This window comes from Zonotrichia leucophrys, chromosome 1A, assembly GCF_028769735.1.
Source record: "Zonotrichia leucophrys gambelii isolate GWCS_2022_RI chromosome 1A, RI_Zleu_2.0, whole genome shotgun sequence".
NCBI lineage: Eukaryota > Metazoa > Chordata > Aves > Passeriformes > Passerellidae > Zonotrichia > Zonotrichia leucophrys.
In genome coordinates, this window is record NC_088170.1 from 37925398 (window position 1) to 37950663 (window position 25266).

Sequence of the window (25266 nt, forward strand, 5' to 3'; positions counted from 1 at the left end):
ACCAAAGTATTTTCTAGCCTTTTGATCAAAACATTAAAAAAAATGGAGAATACTCAAGTGGCTCCTACTCTAAGATGACTAATTATGCATGACAAAAATTAAAGACATTCTTTTATCCTTAGTTAAACCAGTAGGTCTTCTCTCATCTTTTTTGGTGACTTATGACAACTTTCTTCCAGCCTCCTGGATTACAAAAGCATTTATTTCCCACTCAGTATTAAAAATATTTTTTTTTAAACTTTCTGGTTTAGTCTCCAGTAGACAAACCACTGCAAATTCTGAAACTAGAACTGAGTCAGATTAACAGTGTGAATAACCCAACATTGTCTTCAGACATGGACACAAGCGCTCACTCTGTACCGTTAACTCGAATACCCCGCACACACAGTGAGAGCAGTCAGCTCAAACCTGTGAGCACCTCTCAGCATCTGCCACAGCACAAACACTCAGCTGATCTCACACAACAAATATTTGCATTAACTGTCATACAGAAAAAAGCACCACAGCACCTAAAAGGTCCTGATGGATTCCCATCACACTTGCAAGACCAGCATCACATTAGATGGAAAAATACAGTTGCAGAGAAAGCATAAATCAGAATAAAATACAATCAAGCTACTTTTCAGTGTAATGGATAATCTGTACTGTCACAAGATTTCCAAAACAGGCTTTTAAATCTAGTCATAGTCTTGCTTGTTGTGCAAGATTCAATTTTTGCTTCCTATGACCATCACAAATTCCACTTTAGCAGCATATAAACTATTTAATCCATCATACAGGATTCTTAAAGAAAGAATCCCATAGAATCCAGAGTGCAGAGGATTAATTTTCCAAAACAAAGTCAACAATGAAGAAAAGTAATGAAGTTTAGCTTGTCTTACCTTGTTCATGGCTCCAGGCTGTGGCCCTCTTAGTCCAGCCTGCCCTCCCATCTGTGGAGTGCCTTGTTGCAGTGTCTCAGCCAACAAGTTGCCAGTGCCCATCCCTGGGTTTGGGTAGGGCATATTGGGTCTTCCTCTGCCTGCTCCAATGGAACCGTTCATGACTTGGCCCTGCATCATCCCCTGTCCGTTGCCTGCTGCCAACATGCCAGGATTCATGCCAGCATTCATCCCTGTGTTCATTCCCATGCCAGGCTGGTTAACTGGGCTGTTCACTGTTGGCATCATCGCTGCTGTGGATTGAGCAGAAGGACCCTGGTTCGGCCCGCTCGCACCCATCGCCATGTTGGGAGAAGTCAAGCCAGCCTGTGCCATGGGGCTCTTCACCATGCTATTCAACATTCCCATGCCAGGACTGTTCTGTTGGGCTTGACTGGCCATGCCTTGGCCAGGGCCACCGACCCCCATATTGAGATTTGGGGAGCTACCAGCCCGTAGAAGTTCAGACAGCTGCTTGTGTTTAGAGGCAGCATCTTGTGCCAGGCCAAGGCTGGTCTGCAGCTGGTTAATGTCACCACCATTGGTGAGTCCAAGTTCTGTGGAGCTGATCAGTTCATCTGGCAAGTCATGTTCCAGATCAAAGAGTGATCCAAAATCTGAAAAACAAAACAGATTGTGTATGAGGTCAGAGCAATTAATAGCATCTTGAAGTTTCTACTTTTTAATTTCCAGCAAAACTTGATTTTTCGTATTTGAGCATAATTCCCTTAGCAGTTGTTACTGAAAGCTATCTAATGCATCAGGATAAAAGCGATTCTAAACTTTACAAGGCCTAAACTAGAGAAAACCACTCCACTTCAGCTTTCTACAATTTGTGTGGAAAGGATATCACTGGATATCTCAGCCTATGATCGCTCAACTCGAGCATTTTGACAAGGGAGGAGTGAAAAATACCTACTGAAATCTCCCAGAGTTAGCCAATGGAATTATAGAGCAATTACTAAAAAGAATTAGCAGATTCTTGGGAAAACACTGTCTTTAAATTTTTTTCTCAACATGTCACTTCTGGGATAGCAATAATTAATACAACAATATAACTTTTAAAATGTTTACTACTTATTAAATAATAAATAGAGGTTTGGCTATAGGGTTTTATGTTGAGTTAGGTTTTCTGGCAATTCATTTGGTTGGTTGTTTTGGTTTCTTTTTTGGGTAGTTCTTTGGGTTTCATATGCAGTCATTATCAGCACTGAATTGCCAAATTTCATTGAACTCCACTGGACAGCCAGTATCTTCCCACAACAAATACTGTCAGAAAACAAAGTAACCCTGGAGAGTCCTTGCCACAAAGCTGTGAAGAACATTAGGGTGGAAATACAAATTCCCATCTCAAGAGCCCATGCAAAGCAATCCCCAAGGTAACTAAGTGGCCAAAGATTGCTACTTGGAATATATATATACAAGAATATTACATAGTACCCAACACTTACTCGCTCAAGAGAACAAGTTCTTAGATCTGCAGCAGTGTATGTACCTTGGTCTATTTAATCTATGGTAGTTAAACCAAAAATAACCTGGAAAGTTCATGGTTTCTGACATGCATTAATGACAACTTCCCTCTCCAAGTGAGAGAGGAGCTGCTGTGCTGTTCTCACCAACAATGAGTGTCTGCTGAGGAATGCAAAGCTCAAATGCAGCCTTGGCTGCAGTGACCAAAAAAGGTGGAGCTCAAGATGCAAATAGTCCAAATATTAGTGGGAAAAGACTACAGTTGAACAGCATGTAAGTCAGCAAAGTTAATCAGCATCATGGATCTGTTTAAAATGTTTCACATGATACTACACCCAAACTGCCAAGCACCTGGACTAACAGAGCTTCTACAACTTCACAAGTGTTATCACAGATAAGATTGTGACTTGAGGATTCTCACAATATGGTATGAGATTGGCAAGAATGCAGGTACACCACAACAGGGATTTTAACACTCCTTTTACACACTCTACATTACTACAAACCACCAGAGACGGAAAATTTCCATTAAAGAACTTCTAAACTATTACAATGAGGTAGCACATTCTTCATTATCATGTATCTTGTGCTAGAACTTATGCTTTGCAAGACACTCTAAGGACTGATCATTCATTTGCATGACTGGGATTTCTGAAGGTTCAAAAGTGAAGGAACAATCAGAAGAATATGTCTTTGTCCAAGTTGTCTTTCATCTAAAATTACGAACATAATATTGTGTGTCAGTAGATTCATCTAAAAACACACCACACACACCCTTATCCCCACAAAAAACCCGAAACAAAAAACTGAAACCAAAACCAACTTCAAATGCTCAGTGTTTAACTTAAGAATTACATCGCAATGAACATGGGAAGAGTTAGTGGAAGAGACCCTAAAATTAGAGATCAAGGAAATGGAAAAGGCAATAAAAGAAATCGGTGACAGCTTAAATCAGCTTCCACTGGCACCTTAAGAAGCCTGTTAGGACAACAAGCAACTGTTGAAACATTACATCCTGAATGCTAATAACCTGACAAAGAGCCCATGGGTGAGGAAGGAGTAAAAGATACAATCAGGAACTCACAGCTTAGTCTGTTGTCCTCAAAGATGAGGAAACAAAACTGAAAACAAAATTAAGTGACGGGAAAAAACACGCCCCAGCACAAAGCCTGCACCGACAACAACACTATCATGGCAGCCCAGACACCTCCCACCAGCAGGCACACAGCCCAAAGGCCATGGCTTTGACTGCTTCTATTGGGCAAAGAATTTCTGCTCTTGAACCAACACAACTCCCAGTACAGGGCAAGTCCCACACCAAAAATCCTTGTTTCATCTTTCTTGTGTTCAGACCATTGCATATAATGCCCTTCAAAAAGCCAACTGTAAAGTGAATATGAAAAACTTATTTGTTTTTCAAACTATCACACACAGTATTTCCTCAGGAAGATCCATATATATTATTTCAGACATAACACCACAAAGGGGCAGTGCAATTCTTGATTTGAGAGACAAAGATTTGGTCATCTTGACTCACAAGAAAATATTAATCTGCTTCTCCGAAGACCTCACTTCCCTAAATTCCCCCTCCTCATAAATGAGGAGATAACTCCAGTTTTAGAGTTTACTACCCATTGCTAACTGGAGCATCCAGGTACAAGCCATCTGAGCTCCTTTGCCTGGTCATTCTGAGACATCAGTGAACAAGAAAAATGTCATTAGAACTGTAAGTGGCATTAATTCTTTTTATTAATACCTTAAAACACAACACAGCACCAGCTACATTAACAAAGCCCACCCCCAACCTGAATGGTTGTGAACTAATCCTAATTGGATTAGTTCTTTACATCAAAACATTCAACGTAAAACTTTCACATAAAACTAACTTGCTAGGATTTTTAATCCTAGAGTATATACTAGAGACAATTCATTGTAAAAGAATACTGTCAACAAGAACTGCAAGTAGTAGCTACCAAGAATGCAATAATCTGGTATGAGTTTGCTCTGTTTAGAAGTCTTTCCCAAAAATAAACCTTCAAATCTTCTTTAGTCAGTAAATATAGAAAAAAAACCCTTTCAATTGTCTGGTCAGCTATGAAAATTGCATTTTAAGCCAACTGCTGTATCAGAAATGTTCTGATACTGGACTGAAACAAAACTTCAAATGACCATAAAGATAAACAGGACCTTTTGGATATATAACAGTTGCAATCCATTTCAGTCTTCTCCATAGGACTGGTGCCCTAGAGGCCACTGTAGAAAGTTGTACCTATGACCAAGCCAAAAGCTGTCAAGGCTGGGCCAGGCAGCTCATAAATCATGTGATAAAAAGATCATACATACTCACACAAGAGACAAAGGCATAGCTCCAGACAATGGTGAGAAGTATGCAGAGAGCTGATTGACTTTCCAGTACACTGAGCTCACTGCCACTCTTGCAATCTGCTTCATTAAGGATACACACAAAGATTTCTCACTAACAAAATCAAGTTCTTGGGAAGGCAGAGGAGGAAGATTAGTCCTGCTAAGGTTTGTCCACCTGATTCATCATCTCTAGAGATCCTAACACAGAAAAATTGGGATGTAACAGAACTGGCAGTACCCAGCCTAAAGCCCAAAACCATCCAGTAACACACTGGTAGAAGTGGCAGTGGAGGACCTTAATCCTGATGTCAGTAGAGCAGCACAGAGTGATTCCCCATTATGCTGTTTTTGGTATTATTGGTGTATTTCTTTCTACAGGTAACAAGAACATATAGAATAGATTGCTGCTGTCACCCAAGAGGCAAAGAAAAGAAAACCTCAAAATAACATCTAAGTAGTAGATCTGAAAGTCTTAATCTGTGTTTATCTCAATATGCAAAGGCATATAATAATTTCCTTTTAGGAACTGTACCACTACTGAAAACTTAGTCCTCAGAAAAAACAAACAAACAAACAAAATGTCCCAGCAACTTATCCTGGCTACATTAGATCTGTAGTGAGAAAACCAGAAAAGACAGTAGGAACAGGTCCATGTCTATCAGTGGCAGTTCAGTTAGACTGGATTAAGTAGCATGAACTGTGAGAAGGCAACTTCAAAAATTAGTGTACTAACCTGCACTGCATACTATGGACTGAACTCTTGATTTTGGGTTCTACTTCCAAAAGTCTGCCTTTGACAATGTCTAATCTGCAACATGCAAGGAAACTGCCAGCCTGGGCTGAAAAGCCACCTGGCACCAAAATGGACTTTAAACTAATACATATGCAGAGTGTGCAATCAAAATCCTTAAGTCAATAAGACTTCAATGTCTTATCAAGTGATCAATTTTCAAATTAGCTACGAAGTATTTATTTCAAGTTAGTTTTACTGCAAGAGCACCTGGTAGCACCAGCGATGCAAGAGCTCTCAAAGGAGGCAAAGCAGCAATTTATGACAGTGTTTATAAAGCAAGGAAAATATATCAATACTCACTACTTAGCAAGGAAATCACGTGTTCAGGTGGGACACACAAGTTTCTTTTACACACTTTCTAGTCCATAGTCAGGATCCCATTCTTTTCTCATTTCTGGATTAAGACAACGGACCTTTACCCACCTTTCAGAATAAAACAGGAATTCCTGTCTATAAGGAAACTATCTGATCCTAGCAAATAGGCTGCAGTGAACCATACTGGTTTTCTAGGAACATCCCCAAGTGCTACAAAATAGCAACACGTCATTCTTACAGGAATGAACCTTCAGACTCAAGACATTCGAGCATTCAGTCTTGAGAAGAATTGGTACAAGCTGAAGGAAAAGCATCATGTGTGATCAGCAATGCCTCAAGAACCTGCTACTGACTCCTGAGCCTACCTCTTCTGTCAGACCAGCAAAGAGATAAGAAACTCAACATTACTGTCCCTGTTTCCTCAATATCATATTCCAAACAGAGAGACACCAACTCTGAAAGCTGCTGAACACACACCTTTTCACACAAATGTTTCTGAAGCCCAGCAACCTCTTAGTGGATCCACTTATATCACACTCATTGGGTTCAGAACAAAACAAGCAGACAAGGCTTAACACAGGACACTGAATACCAAGCATGTATGTGACAGGGTTGACAGAAACCACAGATGGTGCTGGACCACATGGAAAACACAACACCTTTGCCGTGCTTTCAGACAAAGAACAACAATAAGGTGCTGAGGTCAGTATCTTCCCTGCAAGGGGATACAAAAGCTGCCCACAACTGAACAGGGCCTACATGTAACAGAGAAAGTGCCCAGAGGATCCCACCAGTATTCCAGAGAAATCAGCCATTCAGGCTTGCAGTCAAGCACCAGCATCACAGGCCCTAAAACACACTGTCTGAAATGCCCTCAAAAAAGAAAAACAAAAGCCAGAACTTAAAACATAAAACCAAAAAAGGCAGGAAAAGGCAGGACAAGAAAAGGAGACAATCTCATAGGATAATCCTCAAATATCCATGAAAATGCAGAAGCACAGACTTGAAACAAAGTGCTAATAAAGTCATCAATTCCCAAGGCCTCTAAAATGACAGAAAATTAAGCTAGACGAGTCCAGGCAGTTTTATCAAGGAAGAAGAAAAAAACCCAACCAAAAAAAAAAATTAAAAATAAAAAAAAAATTAAAAAATCGAAACCCCATCCATGCCTAAGGAAAAGGCACACACCAACCTAGTAGGAACTTTGCTACACCACACTTTGGAGATCAGACCATGAAATCCATTAAAAGAGGGGGCTTTTCATGTAGATACTCTACAAAGCCACAACTGCCCAATGGTAACACAAGCTCTGCCAAAATGTTTTAACTTAAAATGCAGAATTAATTTAAATTCATCTACTAAATTAACTTAAAATGAAGGGGCAAACCACCCAAATCAGCCTAAGATACCAAGGTCTAGAGTCATCATTGCAGCTACTTCTTCCAAAATGCTCAATGGCCCTCCCTGTATAACCCTCACGGAGGGTGACCGCTTGCTCAGCAGCCACTGCGCATTTGTGTTCTCTATTTTGCCATTTGAGTAACAGCCTTCGGCGTCAGACTTCAACATTAATTCTGTTCCCTGTAAGAAACTGGGAGAGCACTGCCACCTTCCTTCCCTGCCAATCCAGGAAAGACCTGAATTTCTTTACTACATCAAGAAACCTTGTCATTTGAGTTAAGACTGTAAACAATACAAACAGAAAGCATATTAAATAACCTTATTCAAAACTGGAAGACAACAAACACTTAGGTTCAAAACCATGCACACTATGGTAGCACACAATTTCTGGCACAAATATTTTTAAAAACAATCAAACATTTATTGATAAAGTCTAACTCACCATGCAGAATGCACATGATTCCAGTATTAGTTTTAACAACCAGGCATAAGTGTGAGTATTTTACAAGTGTGAACAACAACAAAAAAATCGTTCTAAAGCAGCAACAGCATATCATTCAACATCTACTGAAGTCCAGAAAATTAGGATCTCACTCTCTCCATTTTTTAAGTTATCCTAATCCCTATTGAAACACTGGTGTCAAACACATCAACTTTTGCTTAAGGAAAATAGTCTCAGTTTTGTGAAGTCGCAATAACCCGCAAGTCTAAGTCATACTTTTCCCAAACTAATATCAACTGAAATGCCTATTTTAGTAAGCTCTGATTGATGCATGGCTTTTACAGCTTCAGAAGAAAATTGTATTTATAACAAACTTTTCAGTTTCATTTTCAAAGTTCTTATAAAAACCCAATATTTAGAGATATAGATGATAGTAGGAGTTAACCACAGAAAACCATAGTGAAAATGCAATGGTTATGAGTCTGGAATATAGAATTGTAACTGTCCTAAGGAAACTAGTGGTGTAATCATATGGAAAAGACTGGGGTCAAAATTCAGGAATGGGGTACGTTTAAAGATTTAATATTACTTAAGGAGGAATTTCAGAGACATTTTTATTTATATGCCTGTTTATTCATGCCGTTATACAAAGGCACTAGTGTTGCCATCACTGATAACCCACCTAAGGTGAAGTTTTGACACTTTAATTCCAAAATGCTGAAGTCATGCCATTAATAATTTCCTTGTGAACATGTTGCTATTTGATAAATTTCATTGGACTACCTTTAACTTGACTCAAAAGTCTCTAAATTAGTATTACTATTCCCTGTGTATGCACACAAGTCTAGAAAGTTACAGAAACTGGTGCACAAAACCTGGGTACATGCAGATAGGATGGGAACACCCTTACGTGCATGGAACACACTGATTCATGTCAGAAGCAATTACAAATCAGTTTCAAGAAAAGAGTAAAGTTCATTTCATTGTCAAGTTAACAACAACTTGGAAATGATGCAATCTGCACATACAATTACCAAAAAGTCAAGTCACTTTTCTGAGTTCATTCAACATTACTCCAGAGTAAAAGCAAAAAGCAATGCTGAATTTATGTACAAAAAAAATATAACTAAACAAAATAACATAAGTCAGCAGATGAGACTTCATTATCTTAAACCAGTAATACCCTAGATTTCCTGGAATTACATCCAGTAATATATAAAAGGCAGTTTAGCTTCAGCAAAATTTGTACTGAGCAAGCTATATATCAGCATTTTGCTGGACTTTTACTTTTTATTAGAATTCCAAGAAGGAAAAAAAAACCTGAAAATCTGTGTCTTTTTATCCATTAAAACAGCAGGAGTATGTTACAATCTCTTTTAAAACAAGAGAAATTGTCTATTCAGTGGTATTTGGAAGGCCTACAAAAAAGGAAATAGCAAATCCTGATTCTGCAAGCAGAGACCGTTCAAAACTCCTATTCTTAGATCTCTTATGGGAATACAGCAAAAGATGTAGTACTGAGGTGCTTCACACCATCACATGGGAAACAGTTAAATCTTTATCTGCCCTCTCTCATAATGACCACTAAGAGAAAATAACCTGTTTTTCAAGGTTCTGTACCTAACTTGCACTTTTTAATAAAAAATCTTAGACTGGTCTCCAATTTGACATGCTTGATGTCAGGTGTGTTTACAGGAACGGCATCAATTGAGCAACAAGTTACTGTGTTCAATCAGAATTCAACACTCCTTCTGCTAATTTTCTTCAAAAAGATTTGGAAGAAATAAGTGCTTGAAGGAAAATATTGCACATCAAGTTTTTAAGAGAACTTTAAATACATTTAAATGCTAGTCCATTTCAAGAAAACTTGTTGCTATTCAGGAAGAGAATGATAGGTTGTCAGATACTATTCAGGGGGAGGATCTCTGCCCTAGTTGAAGTTCTACTTAAAGTTCTACAAATTCAAGGCAGCCACAGAAGTTTTTTTATCAGGCACACCACCATATGCAGAGACAGATGTATTTTACTTCAGCCTGCTGCTACAGTTTAAGTAAAGAAGAAAAACAAAATCCTTGGAGACAGGTGTGCATTGTTTAGTCGTCAGTGAAATCTACACAGCAAAACGACTCCGTTTGTCAAATAATAAATGAAAGTGATTTTTGGGCAAACCCTTTCAGAAGGAGCACAAAATCAAGTGATGAGAAAGGGTGAAGTAGGATCTTTACACAGTTGGAACAAGCACTGAAAGGCTGCTCCTGCTAAGCAAGACACTGAGGTCTCACACTGGAGATGATCAAATAGCCTACAGAGAAGATGCACGAAAGATGCACTAAATCACTCAAAATTGAAAGTTAAAGTAGTTTGCTCCAAGTTATAAAAATAAAAAAACCCCCAGAACTCCTACAGCAACAGTTCAGCATTTAGCATTAGCATCTTATCAGACTCACTCCCCCCAAAAACATACTAAAACCTAGAGTCTGATAGACCCTTCCCAGATAAAATTTGTTTTTTTACAAATGCACAAGTGACGAATAATCTGAACTCAAGACAAGCCCTGCTCTAGGACTGTGAGGAACAAGATGGAAAAATTAGTATTTTTTTAAAATATAGAATTTAAATTCCTAAGTCTGTTGCCAAACAAAGGTTTTTCCCCTGCAATATTAAACTTGTGAATCTAGTTTTAAATTGCAATTGTAAACTGGTTTTCCAGTCTCAAAGGCTTTTTACCTGTAAGTGCTCAACACTCAGTTTAACACCGTGGTAAGTATGGTCATCGTGTTGGAGTGAGTATTTATTTTTTAAAAACTAGGTACTTTTTCTGAGCAGTGTTAGAAAGCTACCGAATCTCAGAGACAGAGTCTGCATGGTGAAAGACACAAAGAATAGATACAGCAGTTTGGAAACCTACAAGGTTCAAAAGTACACATGGTTTTCTATAAAAAAATCACTAAGCACTATACAAATGATTGGTTGACTTTTTAAAGAAGTCTCACAGACTTAAATTTTCTTAATTTATATTTATTCCTAATACAGTTACTTTGAGAGCCTGTTTAGCTACACACCAAAGACACTCATTTTTGCCAGACAAGCATCTACCACTGCAATACTTGACTTACAGTATAATCCATCCATCAAATGACGTTTTAAGGCAAAACCAGCAAGAAAAATGGCTTTTAACAAGAAGGGATGAAAACGTTTAACTGATGGCTATAAGCTAAAATGTAGCTAATCATTTGGTCCTTAATGTTAGCTAGAAAACAGACTGATGAAAAGTAGTTAATTTTAAATGTAGTATGTACAAATGCTCGCAACAACCACACAGCTCTTGGAAAATAGAATTGAGAAGAGTAGTGGGGTAAGAGTAATACAACTCATTTTGAGAAAAGAAACATCCTGATCCATTCGGAAGGAATGGAAGATGAGTATCAGTCAGAACTGCAGCAGTGCAGAAGAGAAGTTTCATTACAGGTCTTAGACCTCTGATGTGAGGCAGAGCAAAATTTAAAAGGTCAGAAACAGTTTCTGACAAAAAGGAACATCCAGACTTTACAAAAGATGGATACTTCAAGGGAGATGGAAGATGTGCTACTGCACAGAAAAACGTGACTTTTGGATACAGGAAACTGAAGGATGTTAAAGCACACACCACAAAATACATTCTCTGCTCTCTGATATAACACACATGCCAACTAATTGTAGAAAACTCACTTCCAGTGTCCCAGCAAGCCTGAAACACTGAGCACTTCAACTGTTATTTTCAGATCTAGCAGTCTAAAGACATGATGCTATACGAACACACTGCAGCATGGGGTGTACTCCATTTTTATTCTGTGAAGAAACACGATGGTTCTGAACCCAGAGCCCAAAACACTTTCCCAGTTCACAGCAAACAGCTTCTTTCTCAGCAGCAGGAGGAGTGCATGTGGGGGGTGTAAAATACAGTAAAACTCTCCTGCCCTGAATATACCACATAGGAATCTGTACATAGCAATTTCAATTTCAGCACACCTGCATTGCTGCAGGTAAAGTTGAAGAATCCACAAATAAGACACCTCTCAAACACACACACACACACCCCAATACCAAAACGAGTGGTTTAAAGCATCCAGTTAAAAATCTTTTTTTATGAACAACTTTCACTCATTTTAGTCCAAGAGGGAAATCCTCAGGATTCACTCTGGTTATTCTGTTACAGTAGGGGGACTAATATGCACCAGTTTGCTAAGGTAATGTTTAAGAAAGTCTTGCTAGAGCAGGTGCAACATATCAAAAATGTTGCTACCGTTAAGAAAGATGAGCAAAGGTGCTACACTGGCAATGTAGTCAGTGTCATCATCTGTCAGTGTAGCCGTGCTGGTACTGCAGTGTAACAAAGTCACTGCTGTCACCAAAAGAGGACCCCACTGTGGAGCTGGAATGGCCCTCAGAAAACTTAAGGCCCGGACAAGATACATAGATCATTACCATTCTTCTTGCAACAAATTTAACACTTAAATAGAGAAAGGGGGGGAAAAAATTGTAGAAAAACCTGTGTAGCTCAAGGGAATCCCACGCTGTCTCTGAAATTATTCTAGAGCTACACAACATTAAAAAAAAAAGTGAGACCGTTCAAAAATTCTAATATATTAGAGGACGCTGAAAGTATCAAAGACTTTCTAAACTACTATTACAAGATGTGCTACAAACATTTCAGTTTGCATCCTTAAGGTTGAACTGGCAGTAATAAAGCAATTTAAAAGCACACTAACACAGTATGTTCCATGGCAAAGCAAATTCTGAGCAGGGAACACATGAACCATCTATAACTTTTAAGACAGAAGAAGATGCAGCACCACAACAAAAGTAGGAAATGCAGCTGTATTTGGCTGCTGCCAATAAATCAAGCAAATTAGGACAATCTTTTTAGAAGAAAGCCACCAACATTAGAGTTTAGTACATTCCAGGCCCAGATTATGAGTATCATCCAGATCTACAGTGAAAACATGAGTTAGAGACTCCTCTTGGTCTTCAATACAAATATACTTAACATCTGCAAGTTTGAGAATAGTGTAACATGAGTCAGTCATCATTTTTACATATCCAACAACCTAAAATGTTTCAGATTTAAAAACTAATCAAAGAGTTAACAGCAAAAACAGCACTAAGCACAGCTGCTGCAAAAAGTTTCATCAGCAGTGCGAGTGTCCTGCCTTTCTCCTTCTCTGATAGTTCTGAGAATCTAACCGTTTTAAAAAGAGTGCTTGGGTAAGTACATAAGTACCATGTTACTTATTTCCTATAATTAACCGAGGAGTGGGGACAATACAAGATTCTATAAGTGGAATTTACTTCATGACAGCTGCTTGCACTATTTCAAAGCAAATTTAACCAGCAGATAGGTTAAACATTTGTAAACTTCAAAGCAGTTTCCCACAACAGAAGTGTGACAAAAACTGCAGTCTCAAGCAGCAAATGAAAATATATTACCCTCGAAATACACTTATTGGTTCATTTTTTCTGTGAAAAAATGAACCAATGAATATATTTTGAGGGTTATTAAAACCAATGACTTTACTCACAGAAATAGTTATTATGTGACATGTTAAAAAACACAGAAAGTAAAACTGTCCCATCATTACTTGGCAATTAAAAAAAAGTCACAAGATTAAGAACTCTTTAATAGATCTTATGTAGCACGTATGAAGTGTTTGCACCACTACAAATTTCAGCACAGCTATCAGGTAATGACAGTCCCAATCACTTTGGGAAAAATTGAAACTGACTGAAAAGTACTGAAACTGCCCAGTCCCCAGTGTTTCACCAAAACTGTAAAATGTTCATTTATTCACTATAAAAAGCTGCCCAGTAAGTTAACATCTAAAGACTAAGTATTCTGTGAGAGCCTGCACCTGTTAAACTGAAATACATTCACAAATTATCCAACCTTTATTTGATCACAGATGCCTGAACTTAGATGCGCATTCATTTGAATAAAATGTGCCTTTAACTTTGAAAATATGAAAGCATCAGAACTTTTCTCACAAAATATTCTCATTCCACCTCTCTAAACAGAGCAAAATAACCACTATCAAGGCAAATTTAAAATGGTTACTATTGAATTGACCACTGTTTTCCAAATCCAGCACAAAACCAGGCAACAACTAGTTCTAGCCAAAGAGCAGCTTCTCCAATCCTCTTCTACTCTCTCACTAGAGGCCTGTTGATATTAGGAAGAGCCATGTCCTCCACTAACAACACAATATTGGCTGTATTTAATATGCACTAAAAGTCACACACAAACTTTTCAAAACTAATACGTCATTCACCGAGAACAGAAAAGGCAAAATCAAAATTTTGGAGATGATCCCAAGTAGGATCACATCCACTGCTCAAAGACCTGTTATTAAAACCTGGTGTTAATTGTCAAAGAGCTTTTCAGAAAAGAAAGCCAAACCAAACCAAAGACCCCAAAAGCCAACAACAAGAAAACAACTCTTCCCTTTCCTTGCCAGTTGTTAACTGCATTGAACAAGAGCACTGGTGCCTTCAGAAATGCCACCACTCACCAGACTGGCAGGAGGAGGCCTCCTCCATACCCCATAGATTAATGGGATCTAATGGGAGTTCAAAGAAACTCCAGTGGGACAGGTAACAGAGTATTCTCATGGCAAAATGACACCAAACACTCACCTGCTTCGCAAGAAGCATTAAAAGGCTGAACAGCCCTTTGTTACTTCCTCCCCCCTCCCAGAACAACCAGTTCATATCTGCTAGGGATTGGGACACCTAAAATTTCCATGCTCTAGCTTGCCTTCCCAGCATCACCAAAGACCCTTGCAGGACTGCAGAGAAGCCCCTTTTCTCATCACAGCTCTTAAGTCTACAGGGGAATTTCAGACATTTTGGTCTTGCAGCAAAGAAACAGGAGATGCAAGATTAACTACACTCCATATTGATTCTTAATGCAAATAAGGTGAAATAAAATTTCATCTCTAAGAATATAAGAGTCTCAATAAACCTTATGCCACAAGCGTGGCATCTGGATTTTGGTTTTAGCTGTTTTTCCTGAAGCCGATGGTTTATTCGAATCAGAAAAGCAGTATTTTGATACACTTCTGCAGGAAGGAGAACGGAGGATTGTAAGAAGTAAATCATATAAGCAGACTGCACATAAGAAGGAAAAAAGAAAAATAGCAGAGAAATAAATCTCTCGTTTCTAAACAAGCTGCAAAAGAAACCCGTATATGCAAAATAAAATACAAAACCAAGAAACTTGTACACGTAATTCAACAATAAAGTGCACAAAAGCATCGTCTTTAGCACTACTTCGTATTTCTGCAACTGGCATTATGCTTAGCAAGGAGCTCGTAATCGCTACTATTGTGAAAGACACGAGAATGACGAACTGTTAAGTCCTATCTGCAGCTGATCAAAAGCACAATAAACTGAACAGCTTCGCCTTCAATCACTTCCAAAAAACCAGAAGGGCAAAACCATCAGAACACCCTCCCCGAGCCATTAACGCAAATAGCTTCAAACGGAGCGAGAGCAGGCGAAACAGACGGGAAGGAGAAGAGCAGGCTCGAGCTAACAGCAGCAAAAGGGAGGAGGAGATTTAGGTAGAAGAGGGGAGAAAAGGGCAGTAATTGCGGCACCGAGAAGCGGGGAGGCTCGGGGGCCCGCAGACTGACCTGTGCCGTCGCTGGCGGACACGGAGAGCGCCGGTGAGGAGAGTTTAGGCCGCTTGGCTGAAGGCGGGCCCGGCTCCACCACATTCTCGGCCATTTTTAATTTTTTAGACAATCACTCAGAGCAGAGAGAAGGTGGGGGCTGAACCCCAAAACCTTCACGTTCTTCTGGGGCCCCGAGTCAGGTGAAGAACAACAATAAGGCCGAGAGCGAGGAGGAAGATCTGGCGGAGAAGGGGAGCCAAGTTCCCCTTTTTCTGCTCCTCGGGCTCTGGGAGGGCGGCAGCGGAGAAATTGGGAGAGGTGGGAGCTGGGGCGGGCGGGGGTGAGGCCTCTTCCCCCAGGCGAAAGGGCTGAACGAAGATGGGAAGAGCAGGTAAAGCCCCCGCCAAAAAAAAAAAAAAAATTAAAAAAAAATGGAGGCTGGTGAATATTTAAATTTTTTTAGTAAAATTAATCCCGGCTGTTGTGCTGGTGCTTCCTTGCCGCCGCCACCATAATCATCTTCATCCTTCGGGGGGTCTCCTCCTCCTGCTGCCTCCTCACCGCCGCCATCAGCCTCTTCCTCCTCGGCGCCGTCCTCCTCCTCCTCATCGCCACAAGGAGGCGGGCGAAGGAGGGGAGAGGAGGAGGAAAAAAGAAAAAAAGATCACCGTCCTCTAGCAGCGGCTCCTTCCCCCTCCAACACCACCCTGCGAAAAAATACCCACCGCCAGCGACAGGGCTGGGGGGGAGGCGGCGGGGGGAGTGGCACGGCGTGCGCGGGGTCCCCAGCTCCACTCGCTTCTTCCTCGCCCGTCGCTAATGGCTGCAGAAAGGGGAGCTGTAAGGATGAGGAGGGTGAGGATAAGTCCCAGGAGTCTCCGCTTCACATCTTGTTGTGCAGGGAAGGAGGAGGGGTTGTTGTCCTGATGGAGGCAGCACCGATCGCGGGATGGGAAGGTGGGGGGCGGGTTTCAACACCCTTTCTGGCCCCCCTTTTTCTCTTCTTTCCCCTTCCTCTTTCTCTCGTTCGCAGTAGCAGGCTGCCCCCCCCTTTCGGCGCAGGCAGAGAGGCCGATCCCACAGCAGCGGCAGGAGGAGGAGGAGGAGGAGGAAGAAGCCGGCCCCTCCCGCCCTCTCTGCCTACCTTCCCCCTTCCCGGGCGGCCGAGGATGGTGGCAGGGAGGGGGCTGCCTGTCTTAGCTCCCCCGGACCCACGGGCGATGCGGGGCGCGATGAGCGAGGGAGGAGACCCTCGGCCGCTGTTCGGGCGCGGGGGACTCCCCCTTCGCCTCTGCGAGGGTGGGGAAGGGAGCGAAGAGGTTGGAAGTCGGGGTGGGAGGGGAGGCCGCGCAGCGACCCCTCCGAGAAGAGGATCGAGAGGTAAAATTAAAATAGTAAAACAGGAGAAAAATCACGGCGGGGAAGGCCGGGGGATTCGCCCCGGAATGGCCGGGCGGGGGAGGGGGTCCCCGGCGCTGCCCGGCGCGGGGGGGGGGGGGGGGCCGGGGCGGGACGGCGGCAGCGCGGGGGCCGAGCGCAGGCTCCCTACTGCCCCTGCCTGGCGCTCCGGGGGCGTGTGTGCGGAGCGGGCAAAGCGGGGGCGGAGGACAGCGCGGGGAGAGAGAATTCCGGGAAAAGGAGAAGAGAGAAAAGGAAACAGAAAGAGAGGGAATAGCGAGGGGACGGGCAGGCTGGGGTTGGGGGGGGGGCGTCTAGGTTCCTCGCTTCTCTCCCCGTCCCCTGTCCGAGCCCCTGGGTCTCTGTGCGCTGCCCTCCCCCTGGCTCGCCCCGTCCGGCTCGGCCTCTCGCTCCCTTCTCCTCCCTCCGTCGCTCACACACAAACAAAATGGCGGCTGTTGTTCCTTCGCTCTCCCGAGCCCTCGGAGGGAAGCGGCGGTGGCGGCGGCGGCCGGAAATGAGCCAAGAGAACACGGGGGGCGGGGCCGCCGCCGGGGGCGTGGTCACTCCTGCGGGCGGGGACACGGCGGGGCGGGGCCCGGCGGCGCTAGCGCACACAATGGAACGCGGGGCGCCGGCGGGGTGGGGGGAGCGGCACCGCCCCGGCCGCCGTCACGAGACTGCGCTTATCCAATCAGCTCTCGCATTTCTCCGGCCTCTTCCGCAAACTCCAGTGGCCCCGCCCCTGAAAGGCGAAGGGTTTTCCCTTAAAAAAAAGAAAAAAAAAAAAAAAAAGGCTCCTTCTTCCTGCCCCGCCCCACACGCCCTTATCTGTCGGCCCAAAAGTGCGCGGCGTAGGCCCAGGGGAGCCTGGCCGGACCCTGTGGCCGCCCCGGTCTGCTGCACTACCCCATGTTTGCTGCCCGGCCCGGTGGGCTGAGGCGCTGGCGGGAAGAGCGCGGTTCTCTCGCCGCCGCCCTCCCTCCTTCCTTCCCTCTCGGCCGCCGGCTCCCGGCCGGTTCCCCGCGGCGCCGGCGGGCGGGGCGCTCCTGCCGCCGGTCCCGGGCCGTGCTGCGCCACAGACATGGCAGCCCGGGCCGGCAGCCCCAGGCCAGCGAGCAAAGGGGCCGGGGAACGGGGCCCGCATCCCGAGGTCCCCAAGGTGGGCGAGTGGATGTGAGAATCACACAATCGCAGAATAAATTAGATTAGAAAAGACCTCTGAGATCATCGAGTCCAACCTGTGACCGACCGCCACCATGTCAGCCAGCCCATGGCACTGAGTGCCACGTCCAGTCTTTCGTTAAACAACCCCAGGGAGGGAGACTCCACCACCTCCCCGGGCAGCTCCCAATGCCGAATTGCCCTTTCTGTGAATAAATTCCTCCTCATCTGGGGGCGCTCTCTACTGCCCATCCCGGGGATGCCCAGAGCTGCCTCAGGCTCCCGTCGGCGTTACAAAACAAAAACCCCCAAACACCACAATTTTACGCCAAAAGGTAAATAAGGCCACAAGCCCCGCGCTCTCTGCCAGAGCCCCGCGTGTGCCGGGGATGGCGCAGGGCACGGTGTGAGGGATCGCGGAGTCCTGACAGCGCTCCCGCCCCTCAGAGGGGCTGTCGCAGGCGCAGGTGACAGTGGCGCGGTCCTTCGCCAGCCCTCTCAGCCCCCGAGCCGTCCCAGAGGTTACGGGCCTGCCACGAGTTCCCCTCAAATCTCTGAGGGCTCCTCCGTGAGGAAATGCCCCGTCCCGGCATTTCCCTTCGGTGCGTTTGGACTCCGTCGGGCCGCACACCATTACGAGATAGGAGTGGAAGGGAAATGCACGCACGTGCATGTTTCTGATGGAGAATCAGGGGGTGTTGATCCAAAACCGGACATTTGCGAGGAGGACTTCCCTTGCCGCTCACCCTCAGGGCCGAGCTCTCTGCAATCCACGTAAGAGCCGCAGCAGGTATTTGGGAAGAGCCTAGACTAAACACAGAATCCATACTGCAGCCTACAAGAGGAGCCTACAGACAGGAGGAGACTCACAGCCCTGTAAGTTATCCACCAGCTCCCTCACATACTCCCACTCTTCAGCTTCCCTTGTTTGGGTTTTATGTTAAGCAAGATTGTTCTTGTCTCCCCTGGCACAAAAAGGGAAACACAAACCACTCAAAAAATGCCCAAAGATTGGATTAGCCTTCCTGAAAAGTCTGGAAGGTATGGACGACACCCTAAGAGAGGTGGAGGGAGCCTTGCAAATGACAAATAAGCCTCTGGAAAATAAACTGAGAGAGCAGAAAGTATCAGAACTAAAGCTGTCAGGGCTAACAGCCTAAAACTTAACAGTGACACCTTAGAAACTATGTTAGTGGCTCTCACAGGTTTTTGCCTTTTATGGTTTCTAAATTTTACAAAATATTCCAGTTATAGAGATTTTGTATTACCTCAATTTTTTTCCAGATTGTTGTTTCCCTTGTTAGTGAAGCAATTTTTTAACACAGCTGAGACTTACTTTAACTTGCTGGCTTTATAAAGATGCTGACGTGCACATAAATACCTGAATACTTTTAGAAGTCAGGCCCTTACTAAACAACTAGATGCTACCATTCAGTTCACCTGACAACAAAATAAAGTCTTTTTTGTTTTGTTTTTTTTTTTTTTTTTTTTTTTTGTAGTGGTGCGGTTAAGCCTCTGGTCTGGCTACCTGTCTATCTGTCCTTGAAAAGGGTTTAGGGATGCATACCTGAACTGTGGGAAATTTAAACTCTTAGATAAATGCAACCAAAGCAACATACGTCCTCTGAATGTTAATTATAAGTGGTTAACTGATACTTTAGTAAAGCCATAGTTCTGCCTTGCAAGCTTCCTACCCAGTAGAATATCTTAGTTCTTTAGACATTAGAAGGTCATATTCAGTTGGCTTTTCATATTAGAGATTTAAATGCAAGGTGAAATATATGGAAAATAAATGGAAAACATTATTTGCAGTCTTTTTCTAAAAAAAAAGCATAAAAAATAAAAGAAGGAGGCAGAGAAGGAAAAGCCAGGAAAATAGGGTTATGATAAATCACACATGTATATATAAACAATTACAAAAAACTCTTCAATATATGTTAAGTTTTCTGAAATCACTGCAGTTTTCTTAAATGAACCTTAGTACATGCACACAACTCATGACAGGTAACATTACTGGAAAGCAATAACAGAACATAAAGCATACTAAGAAGCAAATACATAAAGCTATACAAATAAAACTAGGAGGATATTATAATTCTAAAAGTAAAACACACGTATTCATCCAAAAACTTGTCCTCTTTGCTTCAGTTTCCCCATTCTTACAGCAAGGACAGTAATATTTATCCCTTGAAAAGAATACCTAGAAGAATTGATTAGCTCATTATTGCCAGTAATTACAGTAGTTGTTATGTACTTTAAGATAACTGGATGAAAGTACCATAAGTCCAGTTAAAATGAGAGTCTGCTCAGGAAAGCAATAAGAGAGGAATGCAGAGCCTTGAAGTTTTATCGTGGGATCTTGTTTGGCCTTAGCTGGTAGTTACTGAAATTTGTTAGCATGCCCAGCTGCTTTGAGGGCTACAAAGAACGAGATAAGATCCCTTTGTACTGCAAAGGTCAATGTGATGCCCAGAGCTCAGCAGCCCAGCTTCAGTGAGATGAGCAATGATCATCTCCCTCGGCCCAGAGGGAGCTGGGACTGTGGCCATCCCCTTCCAGCTGCTGGATGGAGAAGCAGTGTAAGATCTCAGAGTCACCCAGCCAGCCTCCTCCGCTTCCCAATGCTGCTCAGGAAATCCCTTATACCAAATAAAACTTCCCTGCTCCCCCTCAGCAGGATTCGACCCACAGCCCTGTGGCCCTTTGAGTGTCTCTGAAAGATGTGGACTCTTGGAATGGAAAGCAAGAGCCAGGTACAGGGCACTCCCATTCTCTCAGTCCTGTTTCTGCTCGCAGTTTCCAGCTCTATTATCTTTTTTCCCTGAGCTTTCCAGGGCTGCTGTTGATGTCTGGCAGGTAACTTTGTTCCCTAGCTACGTCCTGTCACCACAGCCCTGCTCACACAGCAGCTGTGGGGGGAGGAGGAATGACCCCCTTCTTTGTACCAGCAAGGAGATCTGTGCATGGAGGCTCTTTCTGGCACAGGCCAGAGGGATGAGGAAATGATTGAAGGCTGCATTTTTGCAAGTAATGCCAGGGTGCAGCTATATTTCTGGAAAGCAAGAGCCAGCTGTGCCAGAGCAGAGAACATTGCTCAGCGCGGCGTCAACATTAAAACCCAGCAGCGTTTTGATACGAGACAAATTTTATTAAAACCATAAGAAGCAACCATCCAATAGTTGGTTCATGCTTGCTTTTGGTGTATACATAAAAGAGAGGGCTGGCATTCTGACAGCAAGCAAAATGCTTTCAGTCCTCAGTCTCAGAAACACAGGCTTCCTCGGTCACACAGTTTTCAATAGCTGCAAACACAGAGTTATGTTGCTAAATGTTAAGGGCTCAGCTGTTTACCAGAAGAATGTTTCCTCCCTGGAACACATGGTTTTGCTTAAAAGAAGTTCTCCCAAAAAACCCCACTTTATTTAATTAGCAAATGCAACATTATAGTTCTAACAAACATGCCATGCTGTCTTCCTTTACAAGAGCAAAATAGGAAAAGAAGACAAAAATTGACCTCTCAATTTAAGAAAGGGGCAGAAGTACATTCTGCCTAGGAAATATTGCAGCTTTGAGGTCTGGTGATCTAGGGCCAAATCTCGTGCTTGAAATGTGTGGTGCTTTGTGTGTCATTTCCATGTCCTGGTTCATGCTGAAAGCACAAATGTGGATCAGAGTGAGAGGCTTGCATGCTCTCCCAGCTTTTACCAAGGGCTGGTCAAATCTCTGCCTCCCACTTCCCAGGCTCAGCTCTCCCCTGTGTAAGGGGGAGGTGATCCTACTCCTCCTTACAGAAAGCACATTCAAATCATTAAATAAAAATGTAGTACTCTTGTTGCTTCTAAATGAAATTACACTGAAATTAATTGCATTTACATCAGCAGTTGATTTATCCCAGAGTATTACCAGGATGCAAGCAAGAGCTTCTAGAATGAAAGTATTATATTTTTAATTAAGGGCCCTTGAACTTGCCACATGCTTTGAGCTTGTGGAGAGTGAAATGATGGCAAATTTCTGAACAACTCAGTCAGCTCAGCAAAGTATTTACGATTATCTGCTAAAAATGATCGTTGTGAGACAGAGCTTAAGCTAACATGGGAAATCTGTGCTGAAAGAATTACAGATATTGTAGCAACCCAAAGGAAGCATACTGTTCACATTCCTCTTATTTCTTTTGACTCTTGTATCCAATGGAAAAGTTCTTGATAAGCTTTATTGCACTGCAGAGGATATAAACAATGCACTTTGAAATCTGCTGAGTTTCAACCCAAAACTTATCTTTTCATTTGTTTCCTGAATTGTCCCACAGACACAAATCCACAGCACACATATGTTTATAAAGAACAGAGTACATGTATTACTGCCATACAATCCCTTCCTTTCTTGTTTTTTTTTTTCCTCAGTATTTCTTAATTGATTTTTTTTTACTTGCTACAATATTCTCTATATGCTGGACTGCAATGTGGTGTTTGATGTCTGCAATCAAAATGCAACAAGAGGAAAAAGGTAACTTTTTTTTCTTGCTGTAATAGTTTTTATGTTTCAAGATTTAAAGTAATTTCTTCAATGGGGTCAAGCAGAAATTTACTCTGTGACAGGGAAATGTACTGAATCAAGAGGGTTTTAGTGTAGAGGGTATTGGCCTTCTGACAGAGCTAATGGGACCGTTGTTCACAGGATAATACACTTACTTAACACAAAATGTACTGGTTTTGCAGCTGCCATGGAAGAAAAAAAAATCCACAGGAAATATAGGTCTGGTTGGTTTCTTTTCTCTTTTTTTTTTTTTTTTTCCCTGCTTTTCTCTAAAAAGATCTTGTACATTCTTGGCTTTTTGGCATGAATTCTTTCCTTCTTCATGCAGAAGTAGAAGTCAATTATTAACCACAAACATCAGAATACAATTGATTCTAATGCCACCACTGTGTGTAAAACAATAGGGTTAATCCTCAGTTCCCTACCTTCCTAATTTACACAAACTTATCACTTCTCTTCCCAGAAACTTCCTTGTGCTTCTGAACCCTCACATTTAACACCTGCAAGTTGTTTGTTTTTGTTTTCTTTTTGTTTGTTTGGGGTTTTTTTGTCTCTTGTAGCAAGGGATGCAGACATCAGGCGGCACCAGACATTCAGTTCTCATTCCCTGCCTGTCCCTCGTGTGAAGCCTGCAAGCCTTGGAGAAGGGAGCATCACCCCTGATGGTGCATTGCTGTTAAAAGGCACCAAGAGAGCAGGCAGGGTGCAGAAGCTGTGGCAGCACCCCAGCAGCACATTTTTTCTCCTTGTGCTCCTACATTGCCTCAAGCCCTGGAACGATCATTTTAGCAGGGCAGAGGTTGATGGACTGATTTGAGATACTTACTCCAACCTCTTCTGCCATCTCAGATGCCTTCCTGATTGCAGGACAGACATGGGAGAAGCGTGCCACAGGATGTTCCTCCAGATTCAGTACATTCAGGATGCTCCAGATCCAGTGGAGGTGGTCACAAACCACGCCAGTGCGGTGTCAGGGAAAGGCCAGTCACCCAGTCCAGCACAGGCACCACAATAAAGGTGCAACCACCTGGGAGTAAAACTAAAGCCTTTTGAGATGGCTGGACTGGTCATCATTTCATACACCAACGGGCCCCAATGGGAAAGGAAGGTCGAGGTTGTCACGATACTCTGTTAGCAAGGACTTGTTTATCATTCTTCAGAAGTGCAGAAACATTTAAGTAGCTTTTAGGGGAAGGTAGAGAGCTTTTCTAGTGGTCATAAAAGTAACAATTTCAAGGTTGATGTTACTCCTTTGTCCTCAGTGTTTCTGTGACTGCAATTTTGTTGCTAATTAAGAATCAGCTTCAAGAAAGCAGAATACAAAGCTGGAGGTGCGCAATCAGCATCACAAAAGGCCAGAAATATTGATTCTTTCACCATGTGATAAATAAGTATTTTGTGCAGATGTTTGGTCCCTTTGTGAAGGGGCTTGGCCGTGGGCATTCTGCACAGTGCTGCTAAGCCAAGCACCAAGCCCAGGAGAAGCTTCTCTGGGTGACGAGGACACTGTGCTCCCCTGGACAGAGAAATTCTTTTGTCTCAGCAGGAGAAAAAAAGCTTTGTAACATCAACCACACAAAAAAGTCCCATTTTTGCTGCTGCTGCTGCTGCTGGCCTGCACGGTGAGCATGGGCCCCATGTTTGGGAATGGACAGAGGGGACTTTGCCTGGCCATGCTGGATGTGCTCTTAGCATGCCTGCTGCCTGCTCCCCCAGCACATCCTGGAGGTGATGTCCCAAACAGCTGCTCTGCCAAAAAGGACAGTGCTGCTTGTCAAGGGGAGATGCAAAACTTACAGCACCGGAGTGAGAAGCATAGTGAAAAGTCTGTCAGCTGGATATGTCAGTTGTCTTGGCAGTATGCAGGGTTTTTTCATGTTTACTCTGCTAGATGTAGGCATCTGAGGCCCTGCTGAAAAGGTTCAAAGCCTCTTGTGATTTTGCAATTTGCTGGTTCATATGTCTTCCTATCTGTGCCACTTAGAGATACATATGGATAAATGTATATGTATATACCTCAGAGGTATCAGAATTAAATGTGTTTTGTTTTGAATAGTTAAGCCATCCCAGCATAGTTAGCTTCTGCAAGAAAATTCTTTAAAACTTGTTTTCACCACGGTGAGCATCTTCCACAGAGGAGTGCATCAGCTTCCAGAAGGTGAGATGTGTGGAAGATTCCCTGTTGCCACGCACAGGAACTGAGCCAAGGACTAACAACAGTGGTCTGACTCTACAATATGAAGGGGGAGCACGTCTGTGCTTGCACAGAAGGATCCCACATCAGTGCAAAATAGGCCTGTGGATTCCTCCATCCCTCCTGGGTATTTCAATTAAAAGCAGAGAAGGAAGTCCAAGAAAATGCCTAAAATGGCTTGAGTCCTTCCTCACGATCTGGAAATGGAAGTCTGCGGTGACTAACTCCAGCCCAGCCACCAAACCCCTCCCTCCCCGACTCTGCATTGCTCTGTTCATTCCCAGCTCCTCTCCTGCGCTTGCAAACAGTCGGCAGTGGAAACAGTGAAGCAGCCCGGCACCCAGCGCCAGCACTAACGAGTGGTATGTGACTGCAGCAGGGACCAGGGACGTCCCCAGCCCATCCCCGTGCCTAACCTCGGCTGCAGTGGTTAAAATCTGACGGGGGCAAGGCTTGATTTGAGCAGAGGAATGACTTTAAAAGAGGCTGCCGCCACGCCTGCAAACAAAGCCCGATTAAATCCTTCCATGGGCTTAAACTGGCTGCAAAACAGGCCTCTAGCAGCTTCTCCAGTTTAAAGAAAAAATAAAATGCTTGTTTATCATTCCTAAGCCAGTTCA

The 25266-nt window shown here is 43.2% G+C and overlaps 1 protein-coding gene across 1 annotated transcript in view; it reads right to left on the bottom strand.

Annotated features, from left to right (window-relative positions):
- The window catches only part of EP300 (E1A binding protein p300), a 61839-nt gene extending 44571 nt beyond the window's left edge, over positions 1 to 17268 (bottom strand). Inside the window, exons 1-3 of the mRNA XM_064702342.1 lie at positions 16083 to 17268; positions 15376 to 15961; positions 882 to 1537 (exon numbers count right to left, since the gene is read on the bottom strand). Coding sequence (XP_064558412.1) covers positions 882 to 1537; positions 15376 to 15469 — 750 coding nt within the window. The 5' untranslated portion in view covers positions 15470 to 15961; positions 16083 to 17268. The remainder of the gene's footprint in view (positions 1 to 881; positions 1538 to 15375; positions 15962 to 16082) is intronic.
- Positions 17269 to 25266: the final 7998 nt, after the last annotated feature.